The 24,848-nt window shown below is 56.9% G+C and overlaps 8 protein-coding genes across 8 annotated transcripts; 2 read left to right on the top strand and 6 right to left on the bottom strand.

The window, feature by feature from the left end:
- Positions 1-498: 498 nt before the first annotated feature.
- B0H18DRAFT_1084077 (antiviral helicase) lies at positions 499-5,340 on the bottom strand (the record flags this gene model as incomplete). The annotated part of the gene is made up of 23 exons (XM_048031745.1): positions 499-527; positions 583-676; positions 697-750; positions 816-1,100; positions 1,150-1,329; positions 1,387-1,554; positions 1,661-1,791; positions 1,852-1,963; positions 2,011-2,196; positions 2,251-2,439; positions 2,501-2,674; positions 2,726-2,791; positions 2,844-2,941; positions 2,994-3,397; positions 3,457-3,585; positions 3,644-3,750; positions 3,813-4,050; positions 4,105-4,250; positions 4,305-4,445; positions 4,498-4,586; positions 4,662-4,944; positions 5,000-5,117; positions 5,177-5,340. 23 exons carry the CDS (start codon positions 5,338-5,340, stop codon positions 499-501), a joined length of 3,585 nt encoding a protein of 1,194 aa, XP_047895548.1.
- A 155-nt stretch (positions 5,341-5,495) lies between these two features.
- On the bottom strand, positions 5,496-7,275 carry B0H18DRAFT_995942 (uncharacterized protein). Its single transcript, XM_048045372.1, has 7 exons — positions 6,957-7,275; positions 6,746-6,872; positions 6,618-6,689; positions 6,526-6,546; positions 6,366-6,450; positions 5,898-6,251; positions 5,496-5,848 (listed from the first exon to the last, which is right to left on the bottom strand). Exons 1-7 carry the CDS (start codon positions 7,264-7,266, stop codon positions 5,690-5,692), a joined length of 1,128 nt encoding a protein of 375 aa, XP_047895547.1. The 5' UTR covers positions 7,267-7,275; the 3' UTR covers positions 5,496-5,689.
- A 6,144-nt stretch (positions 7,276-13,419) lies between these two features.
- On the bottom strand, positions 13,420-14,888 carry B0H18DRAFT_172551 (regulator of Vps4 activity in the MVB pathway-domain-containing protein). Its single transcript, XM_048036959.1, has 8 exons — positions 14,699-14,888; positions 14,629-14,639; positions 14,441-14,568; positions 14,288-14,378; positions 14,133-14,209; positions 13,980-14,074; positions 13,774-13,917; positions 13,420-13,716 (listed from the first exon to the last, which is right to left on the bottom strand). Exons 1-8 carry the CDS (start codon positions 14,726-14,728, stop codon positions 13,507-13,509), a joined length of 786 nt encoding a protein of 261 aa, XP_047895546.1. The 5' UTR covers positions 14,729-14,888; the 3' UTR covers positions 13,420-13,506.
- Positions 14,779-15,140, bottom strand: B0H18DRAFT_172613 (uncharacterized protein). The gene has a single exon (XM_048036960.1). It carries the CDS (start codon positions 15,001-15,003, stop codon positions 14,812-14,814), a length of 192 nt encoding a protein of 63 aa, XP_047895545.1. The 5' UTR covers positions 15,004-15,140; the 3' UTR covers positions 14,779-14,811.
- Positions 15,141-15,630: 490 nt separating this feature from the next.
- On the top strand, positions 15,631-18,974 carry B0H18DRAFT_995896 (ras guanine nucleotide exchange factor domain-containing protein). Its single transcript, XM_048045371.1, has 6 exons — positions 15,631-16,359; positions 16,422-16,646; positions 16,703-17,477; positions 17,542-17,876; positions 17,930-18,256; positions 18,309-18,974. Exons 1-6 carry the CDS (start codon positions 15,802-15,804, stop codon positions 18,813-18,815), a joined length of 2,727 nt encoding a protein of 908 aa, XP_047895544.1. The 5' UTR covers positions 15,631-15,801; the 3' UTR covers positions 18,816-18,974.
- Positions 18,975-19,619: 645 nt separating this feature from the next.
- On the bottom strand, positions 19,620-20,210 carry B0H18DRAFT_1117274 (uncharacterized protein; the record flags this gene model as incomplete). Its single annotated transcript, XM_048033551.1, has 4 exons — positions 19,620-19,788; positions 19,848-19,929; positions 19,983-20,012; positions 20,072-20,210. 4 exons carry the CDS (start codon positions 20,208-20,210, stop codon positions 19,620-19,622), a joined length of 420 nt encoding a protein of 139 aa, XP_047895543.1.
- Positions 20,211-21,057: 847 nt separating this feature from the next.
- Positions 21,058-22,375, bottom strand: B0H18DRAFT_995884 (ras family-domain-containing protein). Its single transcript, XM_048045370.1, has 7 exons — positions 22,273-22,375; positions 22,077-22,157; positions 21,960-22,020; positions 21,881-21,908; positions 21,576-21,769; positions 21,494-21,537; positions 21,058-21,443 (listed from the first exon to the last, which is right to left on the bottom strand). The coding sequence occupies exons 1-7, from the start codon at positions 22,307-22,309 to the stop codon at positions 21,310-21,312; spliced, it is 579 nt and encodes a 192-aa protein (XP_047895542.1). The 5' UTR covers positions 22,310-22,375; the 3' UTR covers positions 21,058-21,309.
- Positions 22,376-22,464: 89 nt separating this feature from the next.
- B0H18DRAFT_995881 (uncharacterized protein) lies at positions 22,465-24,538 on the top strand. The gene is made up of 8 exons (XM_048045369.1): positions 22,465-23,057; positions 23,459-23,607; positions 23,688-23,792; positions 23,854-23,919; positions 23,974-24,039; positions 24,099-24,232; positions 24,281-24,311; positions 24,363-24,538. Exons 1-8 carry the CDS (start codon positions 22,688-22,690, stop codon positions 24,471-24,473), a joined length of 1,032 nt encoding a protein of 343 aa, XP_047895541.1. The 5' UTR covers positions 22,465-22,687; the 3' UTR covers positions 24,474-24,538.
- Positions 24,539-24,848: the final 310 nt, after the last annotated feature.

Genomic DNA, 24,848 nt, shown 5'->3' with positions numbered 1-24,848 from the left:
CCCAACCGGAGGTTGGCGCTGTCATGGTTCTCTCCGTCGTCACGTTCTTCGGTATGCTCGGTGCTATGTTCGGTCTCGTTGGTGCTAGCCAGCAGCCGGTTACCAAGGTATGTCTCTCGAGCCCGTCAGTGTGGCTGCATGCTCAGCGGCTTTTGCAGTCGTCGAAGAAGACCGACGCGCCCTCACCCGACGACAAGAAGAAGACGGAGACCGCACCTGTTGCCCCCGCTGGTGGCGACAAGAAGGATGAGTCTACAGTGAAGAAGCGGAAGTAAAAAGGCACATGTATGCCATCGCGATAGCACCCTACTTCCGACTGTGCCGTATTTTTGCTTTCTTGCTTGGACCGCTGAGGCTAGTATTATATTGGGCTTGCGAGGGAGAATAATATGAAGTATGCTAGGATGTACACGTACGTGTGAGCTACATGTGAGGTGAGAAACCGTGACCAGGTACAACGCTACATGGACCAAAGATATGTCCGACGATGTGAGAGCACTAGAAATACAAGCTTGCGGCGAATACGACTGTAAAGTACAGTTATGAGATGTTGGTTGACCATGGCTAGGGGAAGGGGCTTACTGTCTCTTTTGATCTTAATCTGTGACTCCTCCATCTTCTTGAACAGCTCTGCGTCGCCGATGACACGAGCAGCATCCCTGACCTCGCGGCATGTCTCATCCAACGAGTAATGACGCGGACGATTGTGCCCTCAGGGACATCCGTAAGCTCGGTGATCTGTTCGAACGGCTGTAGAAGAATACAATGTCTCAGTACAGGTCCACGCTCGCTGTGCGGTGCCGAGCAACACTTACCATGCCCTTCGCCCACTCATACACGACCTCCATCAAGCCGAACTTGAGCTGCCGGAACTCTTCGCCTGGGACCTTATGGCGGTCCTGTATTCGCCCAATCCGCTCTGCGATGGCGATTATGGCGTCTCGGCCCTCCTCGAGCTTGGGTGGGATGACCGGCTCAACCTCCGTCTTCTCCTGGAAGACGAAGCATGAGAGCAGGGCAACCACCTCCTCGGGCTCGAACGGCGCTAGCGTGTTCTCGAGGATGAGCTCTGTGAGGACGAGCTCGTTCGCGGAGTTGATCTGCTGCTCGTCAGCTACGCAGAACGGATGGGCAAAACGTGGAACGAACCTCGCATGCCACTCTGCCTTTGAGCAGGACGGTGGAGTTTTCGTCAATGAACTTGAGCTCCTGCAGGACCGCGATGCGTTGCTCGTAATCCGGAATCAGCTCTAGGTTTTGGTCAGATAGTGCGCGCCTGAGGTCGGCGATGTTGGCACGCAAGACTTTCTCTGCATGGATTTGCAAGTACTGAGAAGGCTGGGTCAGTGCTCATTCGACGACACATGCGGCGGGGACAAGACTGACATGGTCATCAAATTCTGGACAAGACGTGCACTGGGCAGCGACCAGACGTTTCGCGCGTTCGTTTCTTGTTCGCAGTGTCTCTTGGAACTCGAGGGACCGCATGCGACTCCAGTCGACCTCTGGAATGTCATCTGATTGCAACCACTGCTCCAAGACACCGGACAGCGCCTTAATCGCTCTTGCATATGTGCTATCCGTCCCAACATGATGTAGTCGATTTCGACCTATTTTGTCCGCTGAGCATCTTACGAGAGCCATGTCTGCTTATTGTTACCTTGATCATGTTCCCGGTAACCATCACGATGCTGGTGACCGGCACCTCTCGGAACTCGTAGATAGCCTCGTTGACCAGGAGCTGTGCCGGTTCCGGAGGCCATTGTGGTACAAGGCTTTGTTCGTCAGCATCTGCAGTTGCGGGGTGTGCGTTCAACGAGAGTGAGATATGTTTCCAATGATTTGACTCACCATGAGTGCGTCTCTTGGTGTCTGGGTCGACCATTGCTAGTACATAGTACATCCTGACGTTCTCGACTGTTCTGCTACCTTTGAGAATGACTGCGATCTTCCATTGGAAGTGCTACAGGGGCATTAGATACGGCATGGTAGTCGGTCGGGATAACATACTCCGTCCCGCAGAACCACTACTCTGCCTGTCGTGAAGAGCTTTGATCCTTGAGTGTTTTGAACAGCCATGGAGACGAGGTCACGATTGAGTTCCACGATGTCGTACGAAGCGTCATAGTACCGCTCGATGTCAGGTGAACAAACGTCACAGGACAGCTTTTGAAGGGTCGAGAGAGCTTTCTCGTGCTGTGAAGCATTGCGTGGGCCCCGGGCCTGTCAATGAATGACGAAGCTTCTTACCTCAATGACCTTCTTCTGTTGATCGGGAAGGAGCTTCTGAGTCCTGTTCTCGGAGAAACTACGCTTGATCATCTCCTCCACTCGTAGGGCCTCCACGCGCAACAGGTTGAGAATCATGTTATACGTCAGTCGGAACTGCGACTGCAGCTTGGTCGGCGTTCCCAATATCATGGTGTTCAACACCCCTTGCTGTGAATGTAGATGGTCGTCTAAGCATGGGCACCGGAGAACAAATATTCAATTGCTTTACCTCCGGAAGTTCGTCACTAACAACGATGATCACCGTGCCGGTGGGATCCAATCCACGACGGCCTGCCCGACCTGCCATTTGAGTATATTCACCCGGCAGAATTTCTCTGAAGCTACGGCCGTCGTGTTTTCGGATACCAGAGAAGACCACGGATTTAGCCGGCATGTTCACTCCCTAAAATGATGTCGATGTATGGGTCTAGGTGACAGGGTGCATGTGTCTTACCATAGCAAAAGTCTCCGTAGCGAAGAGAATTTTGACTAAGCCTCGCGCGAAGAGAATCTCCACGACCTAAATTGGTCCTTTCAGTGTATGAAGGGGCATCAGAGGGCCTCGCGCGTACCTCTTTGACTATAGGCAGTAATCCACCGTGGTGCACGCCAATGCCGCGAGAGAGAAGCGCGCGCATCCTACGAATTTGTGGGAGTTGTTTGTCACTGCCTACATGAGAGCGTGAGCTATGTTCAGCGACATGCACGAGGATGATTGCCACCTTTCAGCCGTGAGAACGCCTTCTCAAGTGCGACATGGATCTCGCTCTTCTCCACCGCCGAACACAGGTCCGCGTTCGTGAGCGTGGCCGCGTTCTCTTCGCATCGCTTTTTCGACAGCGTGAAGACGACCACGGGCAACAGCGCTTTCTTGCGCAGATGGCCGAGAAGGTGGACGTAGAGGTTCTTGTCCGGTTGATGGAACGTCCGGGGTGAACCTCCGCGGGCAACCGGAGCTGCTGCTCGTGCAGGACCGCCTCGCTGGCCTCCGCGCCCACCTGCGGCACCGCGCTGGCCTCGCTGTGGCGCCGCCGCACGGGCGCCGAGTCGCTGGACGGGTGGCAAGCCAGCTGCTTCGCGCTCTTTGTCCTGTTTCCGCCGTAGAGCCTCTCCCGCATCCTTGTAGCTGTAATATTGTTCAGCCATCAAGCTTAGGCGGTGCGATATCGCAGGCGCTCCACATACCCCTGGGTCAAGAAACGTCGCTCGGCGTCCACGATCTTGTACATCTCTCGTCCAGCATATACATAGTGTTCGAGGGGTACGGGCCGTTTAGCGGTCGAGATGACATAGATGTCTTTCTTCTTGGTCCGACTGACGCACGCGCAAGGAAGTCAGGCTATGTGAAGTTGAAAGGCGTGTGCGTACATACCCAACCCAGTCTGCGAATTCCCTCGCGTTCGGGACGGTGGCTGACAGCAAGATGATGTTGACATGATCCGGCAACATGATGATGACTTCTTCCCAGACAACGCCGCGCTGGCCACACACTGTTGAGCATCCACCTTCCATCGCAAGAGACGAGCGCGCGAGACACCCACCTCAGCGTCGTTCACATAGTGCACCTCGTCGAATATCACAAACTCGACGTCACGGATCAGGTCTGCGCCCTTGTACAGCATGCTTCGCAGGATCTCCGTCGTCATGATCAGACAGTTCGCCTCCGGGTTAATCTGGACGTCCCCCGTGAGGATGCCCACGGAGGACGAAGAGAACGTCTGCTTGAAGTCGCGGTATTTTTGGTTGGACAACGCCTTGATGGGCGATGTGTATATGGCACTGAGTCGGCCGCGTCAAGGGAAGCCGGAATGGAAGGCAGAGGAGGGGACACACCGGGTCATATGTTTCGCGGCCAGCGCGATGGCGTACTCGGCCACGACCGTCTTCCCCGCCGATGTATGCGCGGCGACAAAGACGGAGTCGCCCATTTCCAAATGGTACACCGCCTCCTTCTGGAACGTATCAAGCTCGAACGGGTACTGTAATAGCCCGCGTCATCTTAAGACCTAATGTCCGACAACGATACCACCGACCTTGTGCGCCATCTCCGGGACCAGTTCGTGGAAATTTGTCATGGGCTTGTTGATATCCACTTCGTGCGCCCATTCCCGCTTCTGGATGTTGGCCCGGCGAACGGGTTTCCGCGCAGGTTTGATGGCGTTGAGGTGAGATCGCTGCACACCGGAGTGAGACCGAGAACCAGAGGGAACCGGCGCATAGACGTACAGTTGTAGGCAGCAGATCGTCAATATCGGATGGCCCACCGGGTACTCCGCCGTTGAATTGCGTGTCCCCATTTGCATGTGGAACCACACCTCCATCCTGTGGATGAACTACTGTCGGAGGTGCAAAGTATGATGATCTTATAGAACCTACTTCTTGAGCAGTACTTCGGTCTCCGCCCTGAGCGAAATCCAAGTCGTCCAGCGCATCCTCGTCGGCTTCGTCGCCCGGTAGCCGTAAGCCGCGACTCAATCCCGGGGCCACCTTCCGCAGACCCTTCGCCTCTTCGTGGAGGTCGTCGACCGCAGTCGCATCGGCCTTGATATTGTCGAGGCCGCCAGGCCAGAACGGCACGAAGCCCGTCTTTCCCCGCACGAAGCTGCTGCTGGGGCCCGGTGCGCGGTCCAGAGAGGTCGAGGTAAGTCCGGTGCTTACGCGTGGGTTGGCTACCTGGGGAGCGTGGTTATGCTGTGAGACACTCGGGATTGTGTACGTGGGCACGTACTTCTGTATAGCCGGTCACCCGCCCGTGCAGGCCTGTACGGACAAATGCGAGGGTAGTCGGCGGTGGCGATGGGTCGAGGGAGAGCAGCGACGGGATAGACAGATCTTGTTCCCAGTGTCTGAAATATCACACTGTCTCATACGGACTGCCCGAACGCAGCATAGATGCTACTCTTACATTTGATACGTTGGGAGCCAGTGGTCCGGTAGTTTGTCCTTTGGAAGGAGGAGTTTCTCCTCGATTTCCCGGTGCACCCGTTCGGGTTCGGGTACTCCACCAAGTCCGAGTTCGTTAAGGATCTCCTCAGCATTGGCTGAATTTGAGTGCAATATGTGTTGCATGACGCGCTGCTGATCCGAGCTCATTGTGTAGAGCAAGTTCTGAGATCCAGATCGTTAGACGCTGACGACCATGAAGGTGCGGCGGGCACGTGGTTACCATACGGCGGCCACAAGTGTCCGAGTCCGTGTATACAGTCAAGTCATCCAAGCTCAGGTTGGTTCTCGAATGGACTGCAATTACGAGGATGAGATTGCTGTTACCCTGAGACACGAGGATTCCTGTTATACACTACGACGTAAACTAGGTCCGACCAGGACGTAATAATGATATACAAACGCAATGCACAAACGCTTGCAATTAAGAATGCGAATAGAGTACCGTCCGAATTGCAGCAAACCGTGACCACGATTAGTCGCGCCTCTTCAGTGCGTAAACGTTCTCGACGCGAATGTATGTCTGAGTCCGTGCTTCCATGAGCTCAACACGCGCGTTCTCCTCGACTTCATCGACGACATCCTCTGGCACCCCGCTGCCAAGAAGCAATGGGCGGCCCGACCGCAGGAATGCCTGTGCAGGATCAGCATCTGGGGAGCTGTCAGTGGTTACGTCCACTCACCAATATATCGTCCCTGAAGACATGCGCGATGCGATTCTGCCGAACAGTCGCGGCATCATTGCCACTTCTCCAGGGAGAAGTTTGGAACCAGAACTCCCGGTATGCAACGTCCTCAAACGCGTTGCTCTGTAACACCCATCGATGGAGATGGTTCGCAGCGTCTGGTTCTCCGCCATTGCGGTGGACGGCCTTGTGGCACAAGTTCATCCAGTGCGCGAGCCACGATGCGTCCTCCGTAAGGATCGGCTTTTTGTCGACGCCATATACCCGGAAATCAAACTCCATAAGGTCGAGGAGGCCCCCTAAGCGCAGGCACTGGGACATTTGATCGACCAGCCCCTCGTAATCCCGGATCTGAGATCGCAATAAGCGTCAGCCACGAAAGGCAATCAATAAGATCGGGGACGGAGATTGCGGGGCTGATCGGGGGCGGATCTGGCGCGGTCTCGGACCCGAAGGAAGGCTTACCCCAGACGAGATCAAGCGAGCGTGGACGACGTTGAAGTCGCCGAAAAAGTGCTGGAGGCCAAGGTTGATGTCGTCGACCTCGCTCCTGTAGAGCCACCGGCGAAGGAGGGTGAGCACATCAAGTTCTGATCAGTCACAGAAGGGACGGGATCTCGCTAACCTGAGATTCGGCGGCATGTTTCTATATAAGGAAATATGAGGTCAATCCTCCGCGGACCTGCGGGTGTAAGGACGGATTGGGACAGAACTCACAGGGCCTGCATGGGAACCAAGTCCACTGCGACGGTGCTGCAGTGCGGAAAGTCGCGCGACACATCAAGTATCCTGGCGACACACCATCCCGTCAGCGCCGTGCGTACGGCAGCGGAGAGATCACTTGCCAGCTTCCGCTTCCACAGCCCAGGTCAACGCACGTCTTCGGCTCCCCAGGCGTATCGTCCGCGAGTATTTGCGCCAGCGGCGGCGGGTACTTGCCCATCACCTCCATGAAGATGTTGTGTTGCTGGTCTGAGGGCGGCGCGTTAGCTGGGGCCCGAACGCGGCGACGGACGAGCGACGCGGTATATAGGGGTCGGACGCGTCCGAACGTACCGAGGCGCTCAAACTCCTCGTCGTCGGCAGGTAAGCGGTACACCTCCGAATAGTTGTTGATGCCTCTTCCGTACTCGTGGCGGTATGATGCCGCGCGGAGCGAGCTTGTCATGGAATATACCGAAGGCGCTGGGGACACGGACCGCATCTCCAAGTCGTGGGAGGTGGCGGAAGTCCCTGCACTGGCCACGAAACAGGTCGAAGTGGACATCACGGAGGACGCGTCGCTCTCGTCCTCGGACGGGGGAGACACGGTGTGCATGGAGCCTGGTGCGTGAGCGGCGTAGATGGGGCGGGCGAGGGCAGTCATAGGGAGGGGCGGGACAGGGACGGCGCGAGGGCATTATATATACTGGCTCTGTCCTGCGAACGGCGGAGCAGGGCGCGGCGACCGAGCTACCAGACACCCGTAAAAATCGGAGGGCACGTGGCACGAGCGCCGGCCGAAGGGCGCCCCTGATTGGCTGCAGCTCATCTCCGGTCACCGACCAGCTGCATGTTGATGGGCCGTGGCCCTATTGCCGACTGCCACTTCCCAGTTCGACCCTCCTCCCTTGCAGAATACACGTCCTTCTTTAGAGTTGCCTCTGACAAAGCCTTCCTCGTCCCCCGGCGCGCACTCCGACCTCCTCTTCAGCTCCCTCTCCCAGGGCATCTGCCCACCCACGAACATCTCTCTCTCACTTTAGGTTGCGGTGCGGGCTGCTTTCCTCGAATGCGGCAAGCCTACATCCGCGCTCTGGCTCGCTTCTAGCCAGCGCCGCGATGCAAGTTGTGACGCGCGATCCTGATACTGACCGAGACCGGGCAGCATGTCCATGGCTCGCCGCATCCGTAGAATCCCGCTGTAGCGGGTGTGCCGATGCCGCGACCGTCTACTGCCTCAGATGATGCACGCATGGCAGCCCAGGCTCTTCGTCGGCGGATGTAGAATCGCCGCTCTTCCTTCCGCGCCTCCACCAGCAGTACCGTTAACCTATCAAATCTGTCCTATACGAGATTAACTCACTGAGCACTGCACAGATCTCTCGTTCCCGACTTGACTTTCTCGCGTCGTGCCCTAGAGTCCCTGGTGCGTCCGCTGGAGAGGCTTTCGCCGCACCACCCGGCTCCCTCTGCCGACAGACGTATCGCCGCGGTTGAACCGACCGTCACCGCACCGACCGTTCCCCATGCAGCAAATGAACTCACAAGCAAACGGAGAGATGGAAGTAGCGGAGCGGCGTGCTCTTGGGTTAGCCGCCTCGTTAGCTGCGCCGTGCCGTGTTGTCTTGCTGTGTCGTTTGTCCAGCTAGGTAATTGCGAATACGCAGTGCCAGTCGGCCGGCGGGGAGCCTGCGCGCCCATGCTGCGTGATGCCCGAAAAGTGGTAATCTATAAGATTTCACTGTTTCGAGAGGTCGTGCCAAAAGACTCGGTCAAAAACCATCCATTCATATACGAAAGAGGCAGCGAACATCTTTCTCCAATCTGCGCAGCCTTTAAATCGTCATGGTGTATCGGGCCCCGGCGGTATGAAATATTGTGTAAGGCGAGTGGCACAACGTACACACCGTGTCTGTCAAATCTGACCAGACTGCTTATTGTTGTACCTGTCGCGCTCCATAAAACAACGGTAGAGGGGGGAAATCCAATACAAGTCCGAGCCGAACTAATGAAGTCGGCGTCGCCGATTAGCCTCCTGCTCCGTGTGTCATATCACCTTGCACCATCCGTCCGTACATACGATTCACTGTCTAGTGAGGTACGCACCCTCTCACCGCGCACATTTGACTACGAATTTGATACCTGGTTGCCACCTCCACGCTCGACAGTCCACATCTTGCGAATTCCTACTGTCGACGTCTTCCAGAAGCTTACCCACCCTTCAGCGGCCCTAATAGGCGGCGGCGGACTCAGGTGTCCTCCATCTGGGCCTCGCCCAGCGCTCCGTTCTCGGGGAAGCACCTTGGAAGCACCCTTGGCGTGGCTGCCTTGCTTACGGCGGTGCGTGCATCGTCCTCTATCGGAATCTCACAGCTCGTCTCATCGAACGTGGCAGAAGCATTTAAACACGGCCCGGCATTGATCTCTCCATCGCGAGTATGTATACAGTACGAGCTCAGGGTACGCGCGATCTCCGAGACCCCCCTTCTCTCTCGCCTTGTGTTCTGAGTGAAAGGGAGGTGTCTCTCTTTCTGGAACTGCACCCGCGTCATCGTGGCCCACTTGCTTGGCGTTGCGGGGGAACCTGACGGGCTGGTCTCACCCGCTACGTTAGTTGGTACACGGCGGTCCAGCATGGAAAGATGATCGGAAGGTGAGTGGCACCAAGTGAGCATCTGCAGCTTCGGCATCAGGTCGTCCTGCAGACTTATCAGGCGAACTTCGCCACTGCCTCCGCCTAAGCGAGCCACGCTCTAATGCACGTTGGCTCCTCGTATACCTCGCTGCAGTGTTAGACATATGCAGGACAATGCACTGGCTATCATGCACTGGGCTCAGTTCGGTCCGCCGGTCGGCGGTGCGCAAAGTGAGGCAAAATCAGACCTCCTGCGCGAGTCCGGGAAAAGCGGACTACACATCCGGAACCAGTTCGACACGTACAACACAACAGGGCCACTGACCCCACCAGCCCGAGCTCGCCGTTAGACAAGACGGTGTCCCCGGAGGATCCGTCGCACATCCCAGCACGGCCGCGGCGCCTCATGGCGTGACCAGGCATGCGGACACTGACGTCGGCTCGTCCTCCGCCGGTGCGTCCTCATTCATTCAGAGACAGATCTCGACTAACACCGCCATGGCCAGGATCAAGGCGATCCCGAGTGGAATTGTCCCACAATGCACGGGCCTCATGTGCCCATCTCACGGTGCCGCGCCAAGCCGGACGACGACACTGGTCAGCCGCAGGACCACTGTGGGCCCGCACGGCCGTTTTGTTGTCGAGCGATATCGCGTACGGTCCCAGGCGAACCGCGCGCAGACCGAGGTTTCTGTACATGTTTTTCTACAAAGCCTGAAAGCGCCACAAACAGGATCTCGATAGCTTAGGACCTGAGGCAAAGCCGCGACCGTCGCGGCCGGGGACGATAACTGCTGCCCAGTGCTGCCCCCACTCTCACTTAGTGCGCGATCTCGAATCCCGTAAAACTCGGACTTGATCCCGGCGGTATCGCCCAGCCGACCAGTACAAAACAGGCCCGCCTACGTAAGTACTTGCATGGGCCCGAAATCTCGGCCGAGCCCTACCGTAACGTCCTTAGGCGACGAAGCCACAACATGCGACTGGAACCCTTCTGTCGACGAGGTTCTCCCGCTCGCGAGTCGACGCGACGCGCGTGTCATGCAAAGCAGAGCTCCTCCGGGCCCAAGCGCAAGCCGCACGCGCGACGCTATGGTCGACCACGTCCTGCGAGATCTGAAAATCTGAGGAGTGGTGGTGATCCGAGGACTGATCTCCCAGGGAGCGTGGCTCTTCCGAGTCTAAGGAATTCCTATGCGGCCGGAGATTATCGGGCAGAGGCTTTGAGTGTCCTTCAAAATCGGCTATGCGGCAATATTAATGCGCCGTTGATGGACCTCGTACTGAACGCCGACGCGCAGGAGGTGCGCCAGTGACTGCATGAAGCGCGGTAAGACACGGGCCACGAGCTTCTACGGTGCGACTTCCGTCCGAGGTTCCCGGTTTCAGAGCGCGGCGGTCGAGGCGAAGGTAGCATATCGATACTTCCTTACACCACTGCAGATCCTACAGTAAGCATGTCCTATAGTAGCTTCGACAGCAATACAAGTGTACAAACGATATATAATGTCCGACGGCCGCGTAGCTGGGCCAGGCCTCCACCGCGTGCCCGCAAGAAGCCAACACTAAGATTCGGAAGGAAGACTCAAGAGAATGCACGTCGCACCTAGACATCACTGATAAGAAGCCTTGGTAGGCTGCCAAGCGCCCCCGGCGTGGCAGCCTAGCAAGGCTGCAAACCCTTCTAAACGCCATCTGCCAATTTCTGGGCAGTTTCCCCTCGCCCTTTTCCTCTATAAGGTAACAATCCCTTCTGCCCCTTCGCGCACGCCCAAGTTCCTCCGGCGGCCCACGTGCTGCGTGGCTGAGGGCGCTCCCCGATCAAGGATCTCGTATCCCGATCCCCCGCGTCGCGCCCGATGTTCGGTAAGCCGCTGCCGCCCCCGCTGAGCTCGCCGCCACCGCGTACGCGCCCACAGCGTTGCGCTCGCCGTCGCCGTCGACGACAACGACGGGCTCCGCGAGGGTGTCGAGTCCACACCGACTCGGATGCTGCCGAGTGGTGCGTTCCCGAGCCTCGCGGGCACTCCCACGGCTGTTGATGGGGAGATTCCCACGCATGCTCGCCGCCGCGCCTGGCGCTGTGCTCGCTGTCGACGACGACGAGCTCGAGTATCTCGCTCCCCTCTTCGTTTCTTGCCACAATTTCTTGAGCCATGTATCTAGTAGTGATATTCAAAGTGTATATAGGCTTATAAAGTGTATACAATGTGTTGTTACCTCGGAATAGTATGACTATCTCCCCAGTAATGCCTACCTAGTACCCATCAATAGAGCGGTCAGAAGTGAGCATAATATGCTCTCATAAACTCTAGATAACTGGTATGATTATCCACAAGCAATAGATAGTGTTTGATGAAGGATTACTGGCCCCAAAATGCGAAACTTCGCCATAAGGGGGCATGCATAACATTACAACCTCTCCACTGTAGCTCATGAAAGCTCTACCAGTATGTTGCAAGCACATTCATGTACTGTTTTATGTATACTCACAGTATCAGGACTAGTATATGTGCCTCAATGTTATGAGGATGTTCACATGTACAAAAAGCATATCCATTCATTTGGAGCCTCTACATGCATCCAGACATTATGACAACTTCTCAGAATCTACATTGGCATCATATCTGTATGGAATTACACTTACAATAAGTTTCTGAGATGAGATGACAAGGGCATTCATTCAATTAGCTATAGGTGGCTACAGGAAGGAGAAGAACTTATCACGTCATACCCTGTGGTTGGATTGTCTCCAAACTTGGTATACAGTATGTATTGTATATCTCAATGCTATATGTGAGGTCTCTTTGGGATTGGACAAGCAGGAAGTCGTGTAGAGCGAGACGAACATCATCTCGGGCAGTTCGGGGACATGCCCGAAGCGGTGCCCGAGTGAACATCGCTCGAGTGCATTGCACACTTAACGAGTGTACGGGCGCTTTCACGCCACTACGACCACTTCTGCATACAGACCCACCGGCTGTCACCTCATTGACTCAAAACAACTTCGGACAAGTACTAACATTGTTTTACCATTAGTGGGTACTATTTCCGTTTTATCCGACGCCAATCAAGGACGAGGTGCATGATTCCGACTCACTCTTTTTCTCAGCCACTGGGTCAGCCACCAGTGCGAACATCATCGCATCGCATGGTGTGCATACAATCCTGTTATGTTTTTATACCCTAGCATTGTTTGTTAGCACTAATAGATGCCAAAACATTCAAGATCTGTGTATATACATGCATTAGATGCTGTGCAACAGAGCCAGCCATATGTGTGGCATTCCACCTACATTTGACCTCTATCAACCCCAGTTGCTACAGAGACCGTACAACAAGTAGTGAGTAAGCATGCATGCATTCAATGAGTATATTAGTACTGTTTTTTTGAGTACCAGTACATTGGTTGAGATGTTATACATGGCCACTTATGGCGGAGTTTTCACTTACAGGGCAGGATGGCTTGCCTATAGTATTGAGAGACTAGTTATGTATCATAACAGTAGTAACAATGAGTATAAAAGAGCACATTCTTCTCGCTTTTGACCGCTCTATCCATGCATAATGCACAGGCATAACTGGATGTAAATTCATACAATTCCGAGGTAACTACTGATTCTATATACAATAGAGGCCTATATACAGTGTTCAAATTGATACTATATGTATGTAGCACAAAATCGCGACGAGGAACGGACAGGGGAGCGAGATACTCGAGCTCGTCGTCGTCGACAGCGAGCACAGCGCCAGGCGCGGCGGCGAGCATGCGTGGGAATCTCCCCATCAACAGCCGTGGGAGTGCCCGCGAGGCTCGGGAACGCACCACTCGGCAGCATCCGAGTCGGTGTGGACTCGACACCCTCGCGGAGCCCGTCGTTGTCGTCGACGGCGACGGCGAGCGCAACGCTGTGGGCGCGTACGCGGTGGCGGCGAGCTCAGCGGGGGCGGCAGCGGCTTACCGAACATCGGGCGCGACGCGGGGGATCGGGATACGAGATCCTTGATCGGGGAGCGCCCTCAGCCACGCAGCACGTGGGCCGCCGGAGGAACTTGGGCGTGCGCGAAGGGGCAGAAGGGATTGTTACCTTATAGAGGAAAAGGGCGAGGGGAAACTGCCCAGAAATTGGCAGATGGCGTTTAGAAGGGTTTGCAGCCTTGCTAGGCTGCCACGCCGGGGGCGCTTGGCAGCCTACCAAGGCGTCTTATCAGTGATGTCTAGGTGGCACGTCGGTGCTACTTTCGGCCTGCTGCGCAGCCCTGTATGAATCATCGCTTCTTGAGTGCTTCAAACCGCTTCGCCAGTGCCTCGAAGTCGTCGGCGGGCTTGGGATCGGCCCCGGGGGAGCCCTCGTCCTCCTCCGTTGGGGGCAGGTCGGGGAGCTTGGGCGTCCGCACGCCCGCGCTCCTTGCCTCCGCCGATATCTTCTCTGCACTCATGGGTGATGTTGGTGCCGAGGTTTTCTCGGCCGTGGGTTCCTGCGTGCACGGTGGATGTCACTTAGGATACATAGATCTGCCAGGGGCCGCACTGACCTCCACCCCGCCATCGCCGCCGGCATCGTCGCCGTCGCCTCTCGTCGGCGGCGTCCACTTCACGCCGTAGCCCTTCGCGATCTCCGCGAGATACGCATCGACCAGCTCGGGCGCGGGCGTGAACACCGCGAGCTTCTTGGCGACCTGGACGTAAGGCGTGCCGCGGTCAGACGTAAGCCCCGCGTCTCGATTGGCCCGGAGCTCACCCGCTCGTTGACGCAGCCGTCCCTGTTCTCCATGACGCCTATGGCGAATTCTCGCCCGTACTTGTGCATGAGCATCTCGCGCAGGACGTGCAGTTCTGTCGGACGTAGTGGTTCAGCGCGCTAGGAGGTCGGGACAATAGACCCGCAGCTGACCTTTGAGCTCGGTGCGAGGGGCGGCGTAGATGACGCTGCAGACCCCCTCGCTTACCCCTGGGTCCGGCTCCTTCGTGCTGGTTCAGGTGATCGATGTTCAGCACCGGCACGCGTACTGGCGAATGCGCGTGGGGGACATGAACCGGCGGACTTACTTCTGATCGAGGAGGGCGGACCGCGCGTGCAGGAGCTCACAATAGAGCTCTAGGAGCTCGAGAAGCTCGATGTAGATGTCTTCATGAATGACTGCGACGATCCTCGTCAGCCACCGGGTACATGAAGGCGCACGGCCGGGCCTCGCCACGCACTGTTCTCAACCTTGATCCTCGCCGTCTCGATCTTGCTCTTCTCGAGGAGCAGCGCGATATCGCGGCGCGCGGTCTTTGCCTGCGCCGTCTTCTTCTCCTGGAGAGTGCGCAGGCGCTGTATGGCCAACCTGACGAGCGGATCGCGCGCGTTCAGAGCGACGGGCGACGGGGATGGAGAAGGGGCGCACCGGAGTTGGACCTATCCCAGGAGCGAGGTCAAGCGGGTCGCCCGTGCGCAGAAGGGAGAGCATCCCTTGCCTTTGCTTTGGCCGACGCCCAGGGCGCCATCTCGACTGATCGGTAGAGAGCCTGGTGAGTGGAAGGACGATCTGTGCGTACCGGTACGAGGATGGACGTCGTGACCGAGGCACTCACGGAGCCGGCCTTGGCACGGAGGCGCCCGAGATTGCATCTGTCGGACGGGGCCGGCGGTGGGCGGGCCTCCCACCAATCGGTGCCTGGCTGAAGCCTGGCTCTTGCCCTTCACTTGGCCACTCTCCGCTCATCCTGCCAGTGGGTCCTGTCCCCTCGCCTTGTTCCTCACTGCAATTCCGCACAGTCATCTCGAGAACAGTTTCAGGTTAGGTGCCAGGCCACCTCCAGCGGCGGCGCCGTGATAATCTCTGCCATGGTAGGGACGAATTCGCAAAGGCGCCGCTCCATGCAAGCGTGCCATCCCGAGTCTATGCGCACGTCCTCATCTTGGTCAAATGAACCCATTTTTCATCGCTCAGGCATCACAACTGCGATGCACAGCCGCCGTCGTTCTGGATACGGGTGTACGGAGGTAGACCGCGGCTTGATCGCGAGCGTGATGAGGATGGTCCGGTGGGAGAGTCAAGGTGTGCTATCCCCAGTCGTGTCCTTGCCTACGAGTGGTCTCTGTCATTCATCTATCCCGGAAAGGATGACTGGCGTCGGCTCGACCTTGTCTTACACAATACTCTGCCATTTGACACCGACTAGACCGCCATGCAGCCAGGCTGAAAGGAGCACAGGAGTTCACAATCACCGAGCAATGATGGCTCGTGGCGCGGCTACAAGTGGGTCCTTGGCCTTGCGCAGCGTTTATTGACGACCGCCGCTTTGTCACATCCATCGAGCAAAAGGGACTACTTACTGATGTAATCCAGGTGAACGTTGATGGATGATATGATGATGATCGCTCGTCTGTCTCTTTTCAGTGGCCACTCGATGCCTGTGCCGAGTGAAAGAGTGGACGTTCTTTGCTACGACACCCTGAGCATACGCAGGAGTGAGTGTGCGAGCGACGTGGACGGCGGTGGACAGACGGAGGACGGGCACGTGAGTGGGGCGATCAGGAGAGTGCCTGGATCGGAGGGAGGATCTGGGAGGTGGTGATGGTCGCCGTGTCGTCGTTCAGCCTATCGCCTACCGCAGCGGTGGGCCTCGCCCGACATGGGGAAAGCCGCCGCCGACGGCACGTCGCCGCCTATGAGAAAGTGCTCGTCCGCCTTGATCTCCCCGTCCTCCTCGCCGCGTCGACCCGGCGAACGTCTGCAGGCTCAGCTTCACCGCCGGCGTCCTGGACTCATCCTCGCCCTACGCTCCTGCTGCAGTGCTGGTCTCTGAGCTGGCCTACAGTACTTGCATACACACGCCGGCTAATGTCAACTGTCGCCCGCACGCAATCTGTCAGGCGTGGGGGCCTTCCCCGTCTCTGGATCGACTCCTCGTTGTCTAGCTACAGGAAGCAGCTACATACGCCTGCCTCTGCGCTGCCTTCTGCGAACGTCGTCTTGAGCGGCGATACCTCGACAACCCTGACAGACTCCCCGTCCACATTCAGCGCGGAGACTTTCCACGTCCTGGCCCTCTATGACTACGAGGCAGCCGACACTGATCAGCTGTCGTTCAAGAAGAACGAGGTGCTCGAGATCATCAAGCGCGAGGATTCGGTGAGTGCATAGTGCGCGCTCCATGCTAAGACATCCTCGCTCACGACGGGGACGCTCTGCAGGGTTGGTGGGCTGCTCTGCGCTCGGGCGAGAACCGGGTGGGGTGGATACCACAAGCCTTCGTTGAACCCATCTCCGAGAGAGTCGTGCAGCAACTCCATGTCAAGGACGATGCGCGTATCGTCTCGCCCACATCAGATATGTCCTCGAGGAGCGGGTCGTTCCTCAGCACGCCCGAGCAGGAACCCACATCACTAGAATGGATGCCGCTGACGGAGGGTGACCAGGTATGTCTCTGAGCTTCGCCTCACCATCTCGGAGCGGTCGCTCACCCTCGCACTAGGCACCGGTGCGACTCTTCGCCGGCTCCGACGCCAAAGGCACGCCTCTGCTCTTCAGCCCGCTCGTCCCTCCCCACGAAGGCATAGACGACGCACGCTCCGAGCCCGACGTCGACCTCCCGCCTTCGCCAGCGGCCGACGCGTCCGTTTCCCAGCACGCCTCGGGCGTCCCCACCGAGGTGCCGGACGAGGAGCCACCCCCGGTGCCCTCCAAGGACGGGATCCTCCTCTCCCTGAACCTCAAGCCGACGCAGCCGCTGCAGATCCAGCGGCACTCCTCGCCGCTGCGCGCGTCCCCCGCGCTCATCGAGTCCTTCGACCACGCGCGGAGCCACTCCGACCCCGTCAGCCCCGTCGTGAACCGCCAGCTCCGGCGGCGGCCCGTCCTCATCGACGACCGCCCGTCGCTCAACCGGCTCACGACGCTGTTCGAGTCGGATGGCGCGGTGAACCTGGATTTCCTCGTGGGCAGCCCCCTCGCGAGCAGCCCGCTGATAGGCATCCCGATTGTGGGGAGTCCGGTCTCGGCGGACCCCCTGGTGCCGGGGAGTCGGGTCGGAATACCGAGGCAGGGCTTGCCGAGGAGTCCGTTGATCCCGAGGGCGCCTCTGGTGAGGCAAGAGACGAGGGAGAGAGAGAGAGAGGCGACGACGCACTTGAGTCCGTCGAGGTTGCGGCCTGTGGAGGAACAGGATGAGCTTTTGCTCGCGGAAGATGGGAGCGTGGTCGCGGGGACCCTGCCCGCGCTCATCGAGCGGCTGACACTAGATACGCACGGTAAGGAACGCAGCATCCGACGTGATGACAAGACGTGCTCATGCGCCCCCGCGTGTGTTCGCAGACCCGGTGCAGATGCGCAATTTTCAGCGGGCGTTCTTCATGACGTACAAGTCCTTCGCGAACGCGGACGAGGTCTTCACGCTGCTGGAAGACCTCTTCCACACGGAGCGCCCCCCGGACGGGAGCCAGGAGGACCTCGACCTCGAACAGTGGCGCGAGCAGAGGCTCGAGCCGATGCAGCGGCGCGTCCTGTTCATACTCAAGATGTGGTTCGAGGAGTACGGCATGCTCCGCGACGAGCCGCACATCGTCGGGCGGCTCGTCGAGTTCCTGTCGTCGCTCACGTCGCCGTTCGTCGCGATGGCGCGGAGCATGCTGGACTCGCTGCAGCGGCATGTACGGTTCGCCGATTCTGCTCACTATGCCGTGGTGCTAAATGTATTTTGCAGTTGGGCACGAAGTCGGCCACCCCTCCGACACCCGGCACGGCGAGGCGCAAACTCAAGCGCAAAGCGTCGAGGAACGACTTTGGGCGCCTGGAGCCGATGGCTGTCGCGAGACAGCTATGCCTCCACGAGCACCGGCTGTACGCGAAGCTGGAGCCGCGGGAGTGCATGCACTGGAAGAACCCGGGCGCAGCAGACGGCATCCCGAACCTGACCGCGTTCTGCATGGCGCGTGCGAGGCTGACGGGGTGGGTGAGAGCGAGCTTGCTCGGCGTGGATGGGCTCAGCCGCAGAGCGGAGATGCTGGAGTTCTGGATACACGTTGCTGAGGTGAGATGCTCCGCGTTCCAGATCCGGTGCGATGCTGAGATGCTGCTATCAGGGATGCAAGGAGCTCTGCAACTTCTCGTCATTGAGTGGGATCACGGCGGCCCTCTCTGATCCCGCGATCGCTCGTTCACAGTTCCTCTGGGCCCATCTACCACGTGGGACACAACAAGAGGCGATGGCGCTGCTCAACGAGCCCGCAGGTGACCAGTTACCCTACTGCGCACAGCAGGAATCCGTCGACGGGCCGTGCGTCCCGTACGTCGAGCCGTACCTCGCGCTGGTCGCGCACGTCAGGGAGCACTTCCCGGACACGCTGCCCTCGCCGGAGACGGAGCAGCAGCTGATCCACTTCGCGAAGCGGGAGAAGTGGTACGGCGCGGTGCAGGAGATGCTGCGGCACCAGGCGCACGCGTACGACTTCGCGGAGGACCCGCAGACGGCGGAGTTCGTCGAGGCGAACGTGACGAGCATCGCGCAGGACCAGAACTTTGGCGCGCTGCCCCACCAGAGCGAGCTGGACATCGCGAATCTGAAGAAGGTACTTGAGTCGTTGCCTTGATGTGCTCCCTCTCGCCCCTGGGTTGGTGTGTAACTTATTCTGTTAACGTGGCGAATATGCCTCTCTGCTCGGAAGGATCACTCGATATACTTACTCTCTCTTTGGACTGATCATGGACATCGCGATATCCTGCATACTCTTGGTGTAGCTGCTTCCTCTTCACACATACAACAACGTTGTTCGCCATTGCGGTCGCTAAATGCAACCCAATCTCTTGTCCGAAAGGGAAAGAAACGAAGCACCCCGAAGCCGCGCTAGGGCAGCGATATGTAGTAACACTGACGCCACTTGCGCGATGAAATCCGCTCAGACAGGGCGATTAACGCTGAACTTTTCGACGAAGGCAAAAGGACGAATCAGCATTGTTAACCATACATACTCGAAGTGCCGCCACCGATGGCGGTGATATCCTTGCTCACGTTTTGCGAAATCAGCAGTGTAGTAGGCAAGCCGTGGACGTTGCCCGTAGCCCGACACAGCGACGCGTACATGGTGTGATACCGATGTCCTGAGGGTTGGTGATGTACACGATATAATACAAGAATCTGCAGCGTGAACGGTACTTGCACTGAGGGGAGTGGGGCGAGACCGTAATGAAGCTGACAGAGCTGGCTTGGTCAACGTAGAGACTGTGATGATAGACTAATACTGTCTTGACACTGCCTTAAACCAGTCGTCCTCAGCCAAACTCTCAGCGCAATGGCTCACCTACATAAGTGCACATCAGTCGTCAGGAAGTGATATGCTACTAGTAGCCAACGAGTTTCAGACATACCCAATGTGCCAGGATTGCAACGATCATGTCTACGCTATGCTCAATGACAAAGTCTGTGTGTCGTAATCGGTGTAATTCGTCTTGATCTCGTACCGCTGAGATGCCCAATATCGTCCGCCAACGAAGTTGTCGTTCAGCTCTAGCAACAAGAAAATCCAAGCTCTGCCGTTGGTTATTGTACCGCGGATGTGCCGTGACCTGTAATCCGTCTCATAAATCAGGCTCATAGGAATCAAAGGCGACCGTGTAGGGCGTACTTCAAACGTTTTGCACAAGCTTGCATCTCCACCATGACTTGAGGAATATGGTCGACCAAGTCCTCGTTCTGGCCCTTTGCTTCTGCCACAAAAAGACCTTGTACATCGAGCGGCTCCGAAGTAGCCCCAGAGCACGTGCAAAATTCTTCTCCCCCAGGATCCCAGCTGCAAGCGGACACATAGTCAGTAGAGGCCACTCTATTCGTCAGCATATAAGTGCATACAAGCTATGCCTTCGTCGACGAAAAAGAGAACATAGTCGTTGTGGCCACCGATGGAGACTTTAGGAGGTTCCGTGGCGACGATCTCATCAGCGGCGAAGACTTCCCCTCCGATAATAAGTCGCTTGCTGCCTTCAATCATAGCTGTAACTCGAAATAGAACACTATCAATCCACAGGCGTGCGAGAGCTTCCGACTGTGTAGTAATAGTTCATCAGTAGTAATTCATGCAAGGCAACAGGAAGACAGACCTCAGACAAAGTATGTTGCAAAGAAAGTTCAACGTTGCATATAAGTTGCGCGATGACATGACATGCTCGGCTGCACTGCTGCGGGCTTGTTGGATTTTCTCTTGGATAACATCGTCGGGAAGATTCCTTGCAGTCTACCGGCAGACTTGATGTCGATTTTTGAAAGAGGGCTTGGTCGACAGCAGAGAAGCCCAAACCTAATATCTCACAGATCAGTTTGAGGGAGAGACAGTGAATAATCGGTGCGCACCTTTGTCGCATCGAGCCTGGACTCCATAAGGGATATGAACGAGTCTACGGCATCAATGTCCGTCCCTTCTGCCTCACCATCACTTGCGTCGGGTCCCCCGTCGAGTTTTTCTCACCATTGCTTGACGAACTGAAGCGCCAAGACAGCTCGACGGTATCGAGACCCGAGATCTTCTTGCGTTTAGCCATCAACTGATGCAAGCACAATTACACTTCAGCGAGGAGACACGCCGCCAATCTGTACTGGTGGCGACATACAGTAAGTGGCTAGTAGCTCTTCCAGCGCTCCCTTGTCGCCGAGAGTCGGGCAGGTCGGGTGTTTTGAATCGTACGGGCGTTTCCGAAACGCGGCGAAGTGGGAGGATGTACTTACAATCTCGCAATGGGCTCCTTAGAAGGAGGAAATCATGGTACAGTGAGTAGTCTGTGTCTGGGTCTTACAATCGCCAGCAACCAATATACGCGCGGCGCCTCCGAGACTAACTGAAGCACGCCTCCAGAGTCAATCATTGATCTAAACAGCCTCAGCGAGTCAAAAGCAACACCGGCAACCTGGCATCGATAATGCTGTTCTGGTAGGTCCATATAATACTGAGAATACGACGATGTGAACCTATAGTACAGAAAGTGGTAGAACAGTGTGAAGATGAGGTCTAGCAAAGCGACGGCGTGGGTAAGTAGAACGGAGAGACGACGGACCGGCGCAACAGGCACCAGGGGACCACGGGAGCTCAAGAACGCTCAGCAGTTGCATGGCTCGTTCTGGCCTGGGGCAGCGCTGGCTTGCTTGTTCAGATCAACGCCAGATCTCCCCGACGGACCCGCCCGGCCACCCGCTCTTGCGGACGCTGGCGCGTTCTGCGGTAGCTTCTTGGCTAAGCATGGTGTAAGCGTGTGATCGGACGAAACTCGTGGTGGAACCTACCAATGGCAGTGAAGATCTCTTGCACACCCTCGCCGGACTTAGCACTAGTCTCGCCCCACATGAGCCCTCCTCGTCTGCGTACTTCTGTGCTTCCTCCTGCGAGACCTGGCGTCGGGCGGACAAGTCTGCTTTGTTGCCGCAGAGAGCAATGACGATGGAAGGGTCTGCTTGGCGCTGGAGCTCGCGAATCCATGAACGGGCCTTCTCTAGAGATGCGGACTGCGTGATGTCGTAGACGACTACTGCGCAATTTGCGTTGCGGTAGTACATGGGAGCCTGGCTGGTCAGTCAGTATCTTGTATTGTTGACTGGTACAGACGAGGGTGACATACGAGAGACTGCGAAGTACATGAGTGACTGCGTGCTGGACTACGGCAAGACACGTACCTTATACCGTTCTTGACCAGCGGTATCCCTGGGCGTGCATTTAGGGAGGTGAATCATGCTCTTTCAATAGAATACTAACCAAATCTCAAACTTGACCGTTGTCTGGTCTTCGAGCGTGACAGTCTGCGTCAAGAAGGCAGCTGGGATGCACTGAGCTCAGCCGCCTCCACGTAGTCATGATCTAGGCACCACATACCGCCAATAGTGCTTTCCCGGTAGTCATCGAACTGGTCCTTCACGAAACGCAACACCAGACTGTAAGGTGACAACGTTAGCTCTTGTGGCACGATGAATACGGCACGAGTTACCTGGACTTGCCGACAGCAGACTCTCCTGCATGCACACGACCGTCGCTAAGCGAGGCCCACGTCACCCAGCAAAGATGTACGCACCGAGAAGAACAAGCTTGAACTGCAGCTGCTTAGACATGGCGAGGAGGGGGATATACGAGCCTGCAGAACGATACGATATGGCCGCAGGGCGCAGCGTCAGCGGTGCACCTCGAGGAGCGGGCCCAAAGAGGAAGGTTTCCCACGGCGCTATGTCCGTATGCGCCGAGCAGTTTTCGCTCGTTTCGCTATCGTCCTTGTATTCCGACCGTCACTGTCTCGCGGGTGTGGCCATCTGCTACACTGCTCTGCCTCTCACTCTGTGTCTGTTGTGAACAACATCTGCTCCGCGTCGATCCAGTCGAGCAATCCGACGAGCGTGCTGGTCATCTGAACTTGAAAACAGCTTTGAAGCACTTCTGAAATACATCGCTGAGATCGCCCCTCGTCCACCCGTTTCACCCTCAACATCGTGACAATGAATCGCTACAATCCTTATCAAACCCCACACGAAAGTCCACAGTCACGAAGAGGAGGCCCTCCGAACGGTTTTGGGCCTGACAGATCACACCGCTTCGACTCGGGCGCCCCTCCCCGTGGTAGAGGGTTTGGCCGTGGCCGCGGCCGCGGGCGAGGCGATTGGCATGGTCACAGCGGTGGCCAATACGGTGGCAGTCATGATGGAGGGTTTACCTCATACGATCAGGGTCCTCCGCAAGGAGGGGACATGGGAAGCTTTAACAGCAGCTACGACTCTACGTCCGGGCAAGATACCTTCTATCAGAACGGCAACTTCGATGCGAGCGGACCTGGACAGTACGGTCAGGGCTATGGCGACAACTTTGAAGGTGCGCTCAGTTAAGCCATGTTGAACCCACATATCCAGTATCTCGGCCTTGAGGCCAATGGGAGCACCTCAGAGACCAGGTTGGGTCGGCCTGCCTTCATGCCTCGTAGCTTGCACGCTGCGATGATGTTAGTCACGGCGTGAGCTCATCCTACGGACAACAGTCTCTTCAGCTCGGCTTCGTTCAAGGTTTCGAGTCCTCCATTACTTGTCCTCTTCTACGACTCCTCGGACATGGAATACAGCACGGTCTGAGCTGAGGTCCTGTGGCGTTCTCGTAACCGGCCCTGGCTTCAAGGCAGTTGGCACTCGCGCGAAACCCTTCTTCGTATCTGCACTTTGCTCGGCCTTCCAGCCACGGTATGCATGACAGTGTTCTCACCCGTTGAATTTCTCCGTTAGACGATTCAGGTGGTTATGACCAGAGTGGCTTTGGAGGGCGTCCTAAACGTGTCCAGCGTCCAAGGGAGGAAAAGGTGCATGACTCAATAATTGAGGATCGCATACAGCGAGAGCGCCCCTGTCGTACACTCTTCATTCGTAACATTAAGGCAAGTCTTGTTTGGGGTTCCGACGAAGTTTCGGCCGCCTTGCCTGAGCTAAGCTGATCAAATGACTGGTTAATACACAGTACGAGACGAGCAGTGACCACGTCCGCGGCTTATTTGAGGAGCATGGCGAGATCAAGACGTTCTTTGATTTGATCGCTAATCGGGGGATGGTGTTCGTCACTTACGTGAGTTGGCCCTTGTGGTTCTCATTGGGAGCGAGCTAAGGATGACCTCTTGTAACTCTAGTATGATCTGCGTGCTGCAGAACGAGCCAGGGAAAGACTGCAAGGCTCGGAGATAAGCAGCCGTCCGGTAAGCTTAGCGTCAGCCATGAGGTTGGCCTCGTTGTTGAGAATCTGTGTGCAGATCGATGTCCATTACTCGTTGCCCCGCGACGACGGTGGAAGAGGGGCCGAGAAAGACAAACAGCAAGTAAGCCCCGACTTCTGTTTGTTCGACATGCGAGGATTCTCACCAGCCTTTAACTATAGCAGCTGCAGGGAACACTCATAGTGACTCTAAGGAATTCTGCTTCAGGTCAGCCGATTGATGACAACGAAGTCCGCCGGAAGTTTCAGCAATTCGGTGATGTCAAGTCTGTAAGGCCGGCAGGGGATCGTATGGAGTACGTAAAATAACACGGAGAGGGGATGATCGCTGATCCTCGTGTTAGCCAACGCTTCGTTGAGTTCTACGATACAAGGGTACGTTTTTGTGACTCGCCTATTGAGAAGCTGCTGAGCGCGTGTCCCTAGGCAAGCGATGAGGCCCATGATCGGCTACGCCACCAAGGACTGCAAGATGGTGTAATGGAGATCGTCTTCGCAGCTCAGGAAGAGGACGAACACGGTGCCTCGCCAAGGTGAGTGTGAGTCGCATGTCCAGGGAGTCTTCTGACCATTCGTGACAGGCGCGAGGAACGAGGGGGTTACGATCGAGGACGAGAATGGGAAGGACCTTCGCCACGCGGTCGTCGTGGTGGTCGTGGTGGAGGTCGTGGTAGGGGTCGCGGCAGTTATGGAGGGGATGACTGGGAGCGTCGTGGGGATTGGGGCAGAGATCGTGACAGAGAGCGTCCCTATGAGGGCGATTATTCTGGTGGCCGTGGTGGCGGTAGAGGACGTGGTGGCGGTTATGGTGGTGGCAAGTTTGATGGTAGAGGCCCTGGCGGGTATGGTGGTCCCGGTCCGTCCGGACCTCCTGGGCCACCCGGCCCTCCCAGCTATGGCGGTGGTCCGCCT

Source organism: Fomitopsis serialis (assembly GCF_022376445.1).
Source record: "Fomitopsis serialis strain Sig1Antser10 chromosome Unknown B0H18scaffold_19, whole genome shotgun sequence".
In the NCBI taxonomy this organism is placed as follows: domain Eukaryota; kingdom Fungi; phylum Basidiomycota; class Agaricomycetes; order Polyporales; family Fomitopsidaceae; genus Fomitopsis; species Fomitopsis serialis.
The sequence above is the reverse complement of the archived record's forward strand: the minus strand, read 5'-3'. Positions and strand labels throughout refer to the sequence as shown.

Coding starts and splice junctions, on each gene's coding strand:
- B0H18DRAFT_995942 (XM_048045372.1), bottom strand. CDS start 7,266: ATGACTGCCCTCGCCCGCCCCATCTACGCCGCTCACGCACCAGGCTCC. Junction 6,873..6,956: donor CGAGGAGTTTGAGCGCCTCG/GTACGTTCGGAC, acceptor CGCCGCCCTCAG/ACCAGCAACACAACATCTTC. Junction 6,690..6,745: donor GGCTGTGGAAGCGGAAGCTG/GCAAGTGATCTC, acceptor GTGTGTCGCCAG/GATACTTGATGTGTCGCGCG.
- B0H18DRAFT_172551 (XM_048036959.1), bottom strand. CDS start 14,728: ATGGCGCCCTGGGCGTCGGCCAAAGCAAAG. Junction 14,379..14,440: donor GAGGATCAAGGTTGAGAACA/GTGCGTGGCGAG, acceptor GGATCGTCGCAG/TCATTCATGAAGACATCTAC. Junction 14,075..14,132: donor CCCTCGCACCGAGCTCAAAG/GTCAGCTGCGGG, acceptor TACGTCCGACAG/AACTGCACGTCCTGCGCGAG.
- B0H18DRAFT_172613 (XM_048036960.1), bottom strand. CDS start 15,003: ATGACTGTGCGGAATTGCAGTGAGGAACAAGGCGAGGGGACAGGACCC.
- B0H18DRAFT_995896 (XM_048045371.1), top strand. CDS start 15,802: ATGGTCGCCGTGTCGTCGTTCAGCCTATCGCCTACCGCAGCGGTGGGC. Junction 17,478..17,541: donor GCTGACACTAGATACGCACG/GTAAGGAACGCA, acceptor GTGTGTTCGCAG/ACCCGGTGCAGATGCGCAAT. Junction 18,257..18,308: donor TCTGGATACACGTTGCTGAG/GTGAGATGCTCC, acceptor TGCTGCTATCAG/GGATGCAAGGAGCTCTGCAA.
- B0H18DRAFT_995884 (XM_048045370.1), bottom strand. CDS start 22,309: ATGTCTAAGCAGCTGCAGTTCAAGCTTGTTCTTCTCG. Junction 21,770..21,880: donor CTGGTCAAGAACGGTATAAG/GTACGTGTCTTG, acceptor CTGACCAGCCAG/GCTCCCATGTACTACCGCAA. Junction 21,538..21,575: donor TCGCAGGAGGAAGCACAGAA/GTACGCAGACGA, acceptor GGGCGAGACTAG/TGCTAAGTCCGGCGAGGGTG.
- B0H18DRAFT_995881 (XM_048045369.1), top strand. CDS start 22,688: ATGAATCGCTACAATCCTTATCAAACCCCACACGAAAGTCCACAGTCA. Junction 24,040..24,098: donor CCGAGAAAGACAAACAGCAA/GTAAGCCCCGAC, acceptor CTTTAACTATAG/CAGCTGCAGGGAACACTCAT. Junction 24,233..24,280: donor CCGGCAGGGGATCGTATGGA/GTACGTAAAATA, acceptor TCCTCGTGTTAG/CCAACGCTTCGTTGAGTTCT.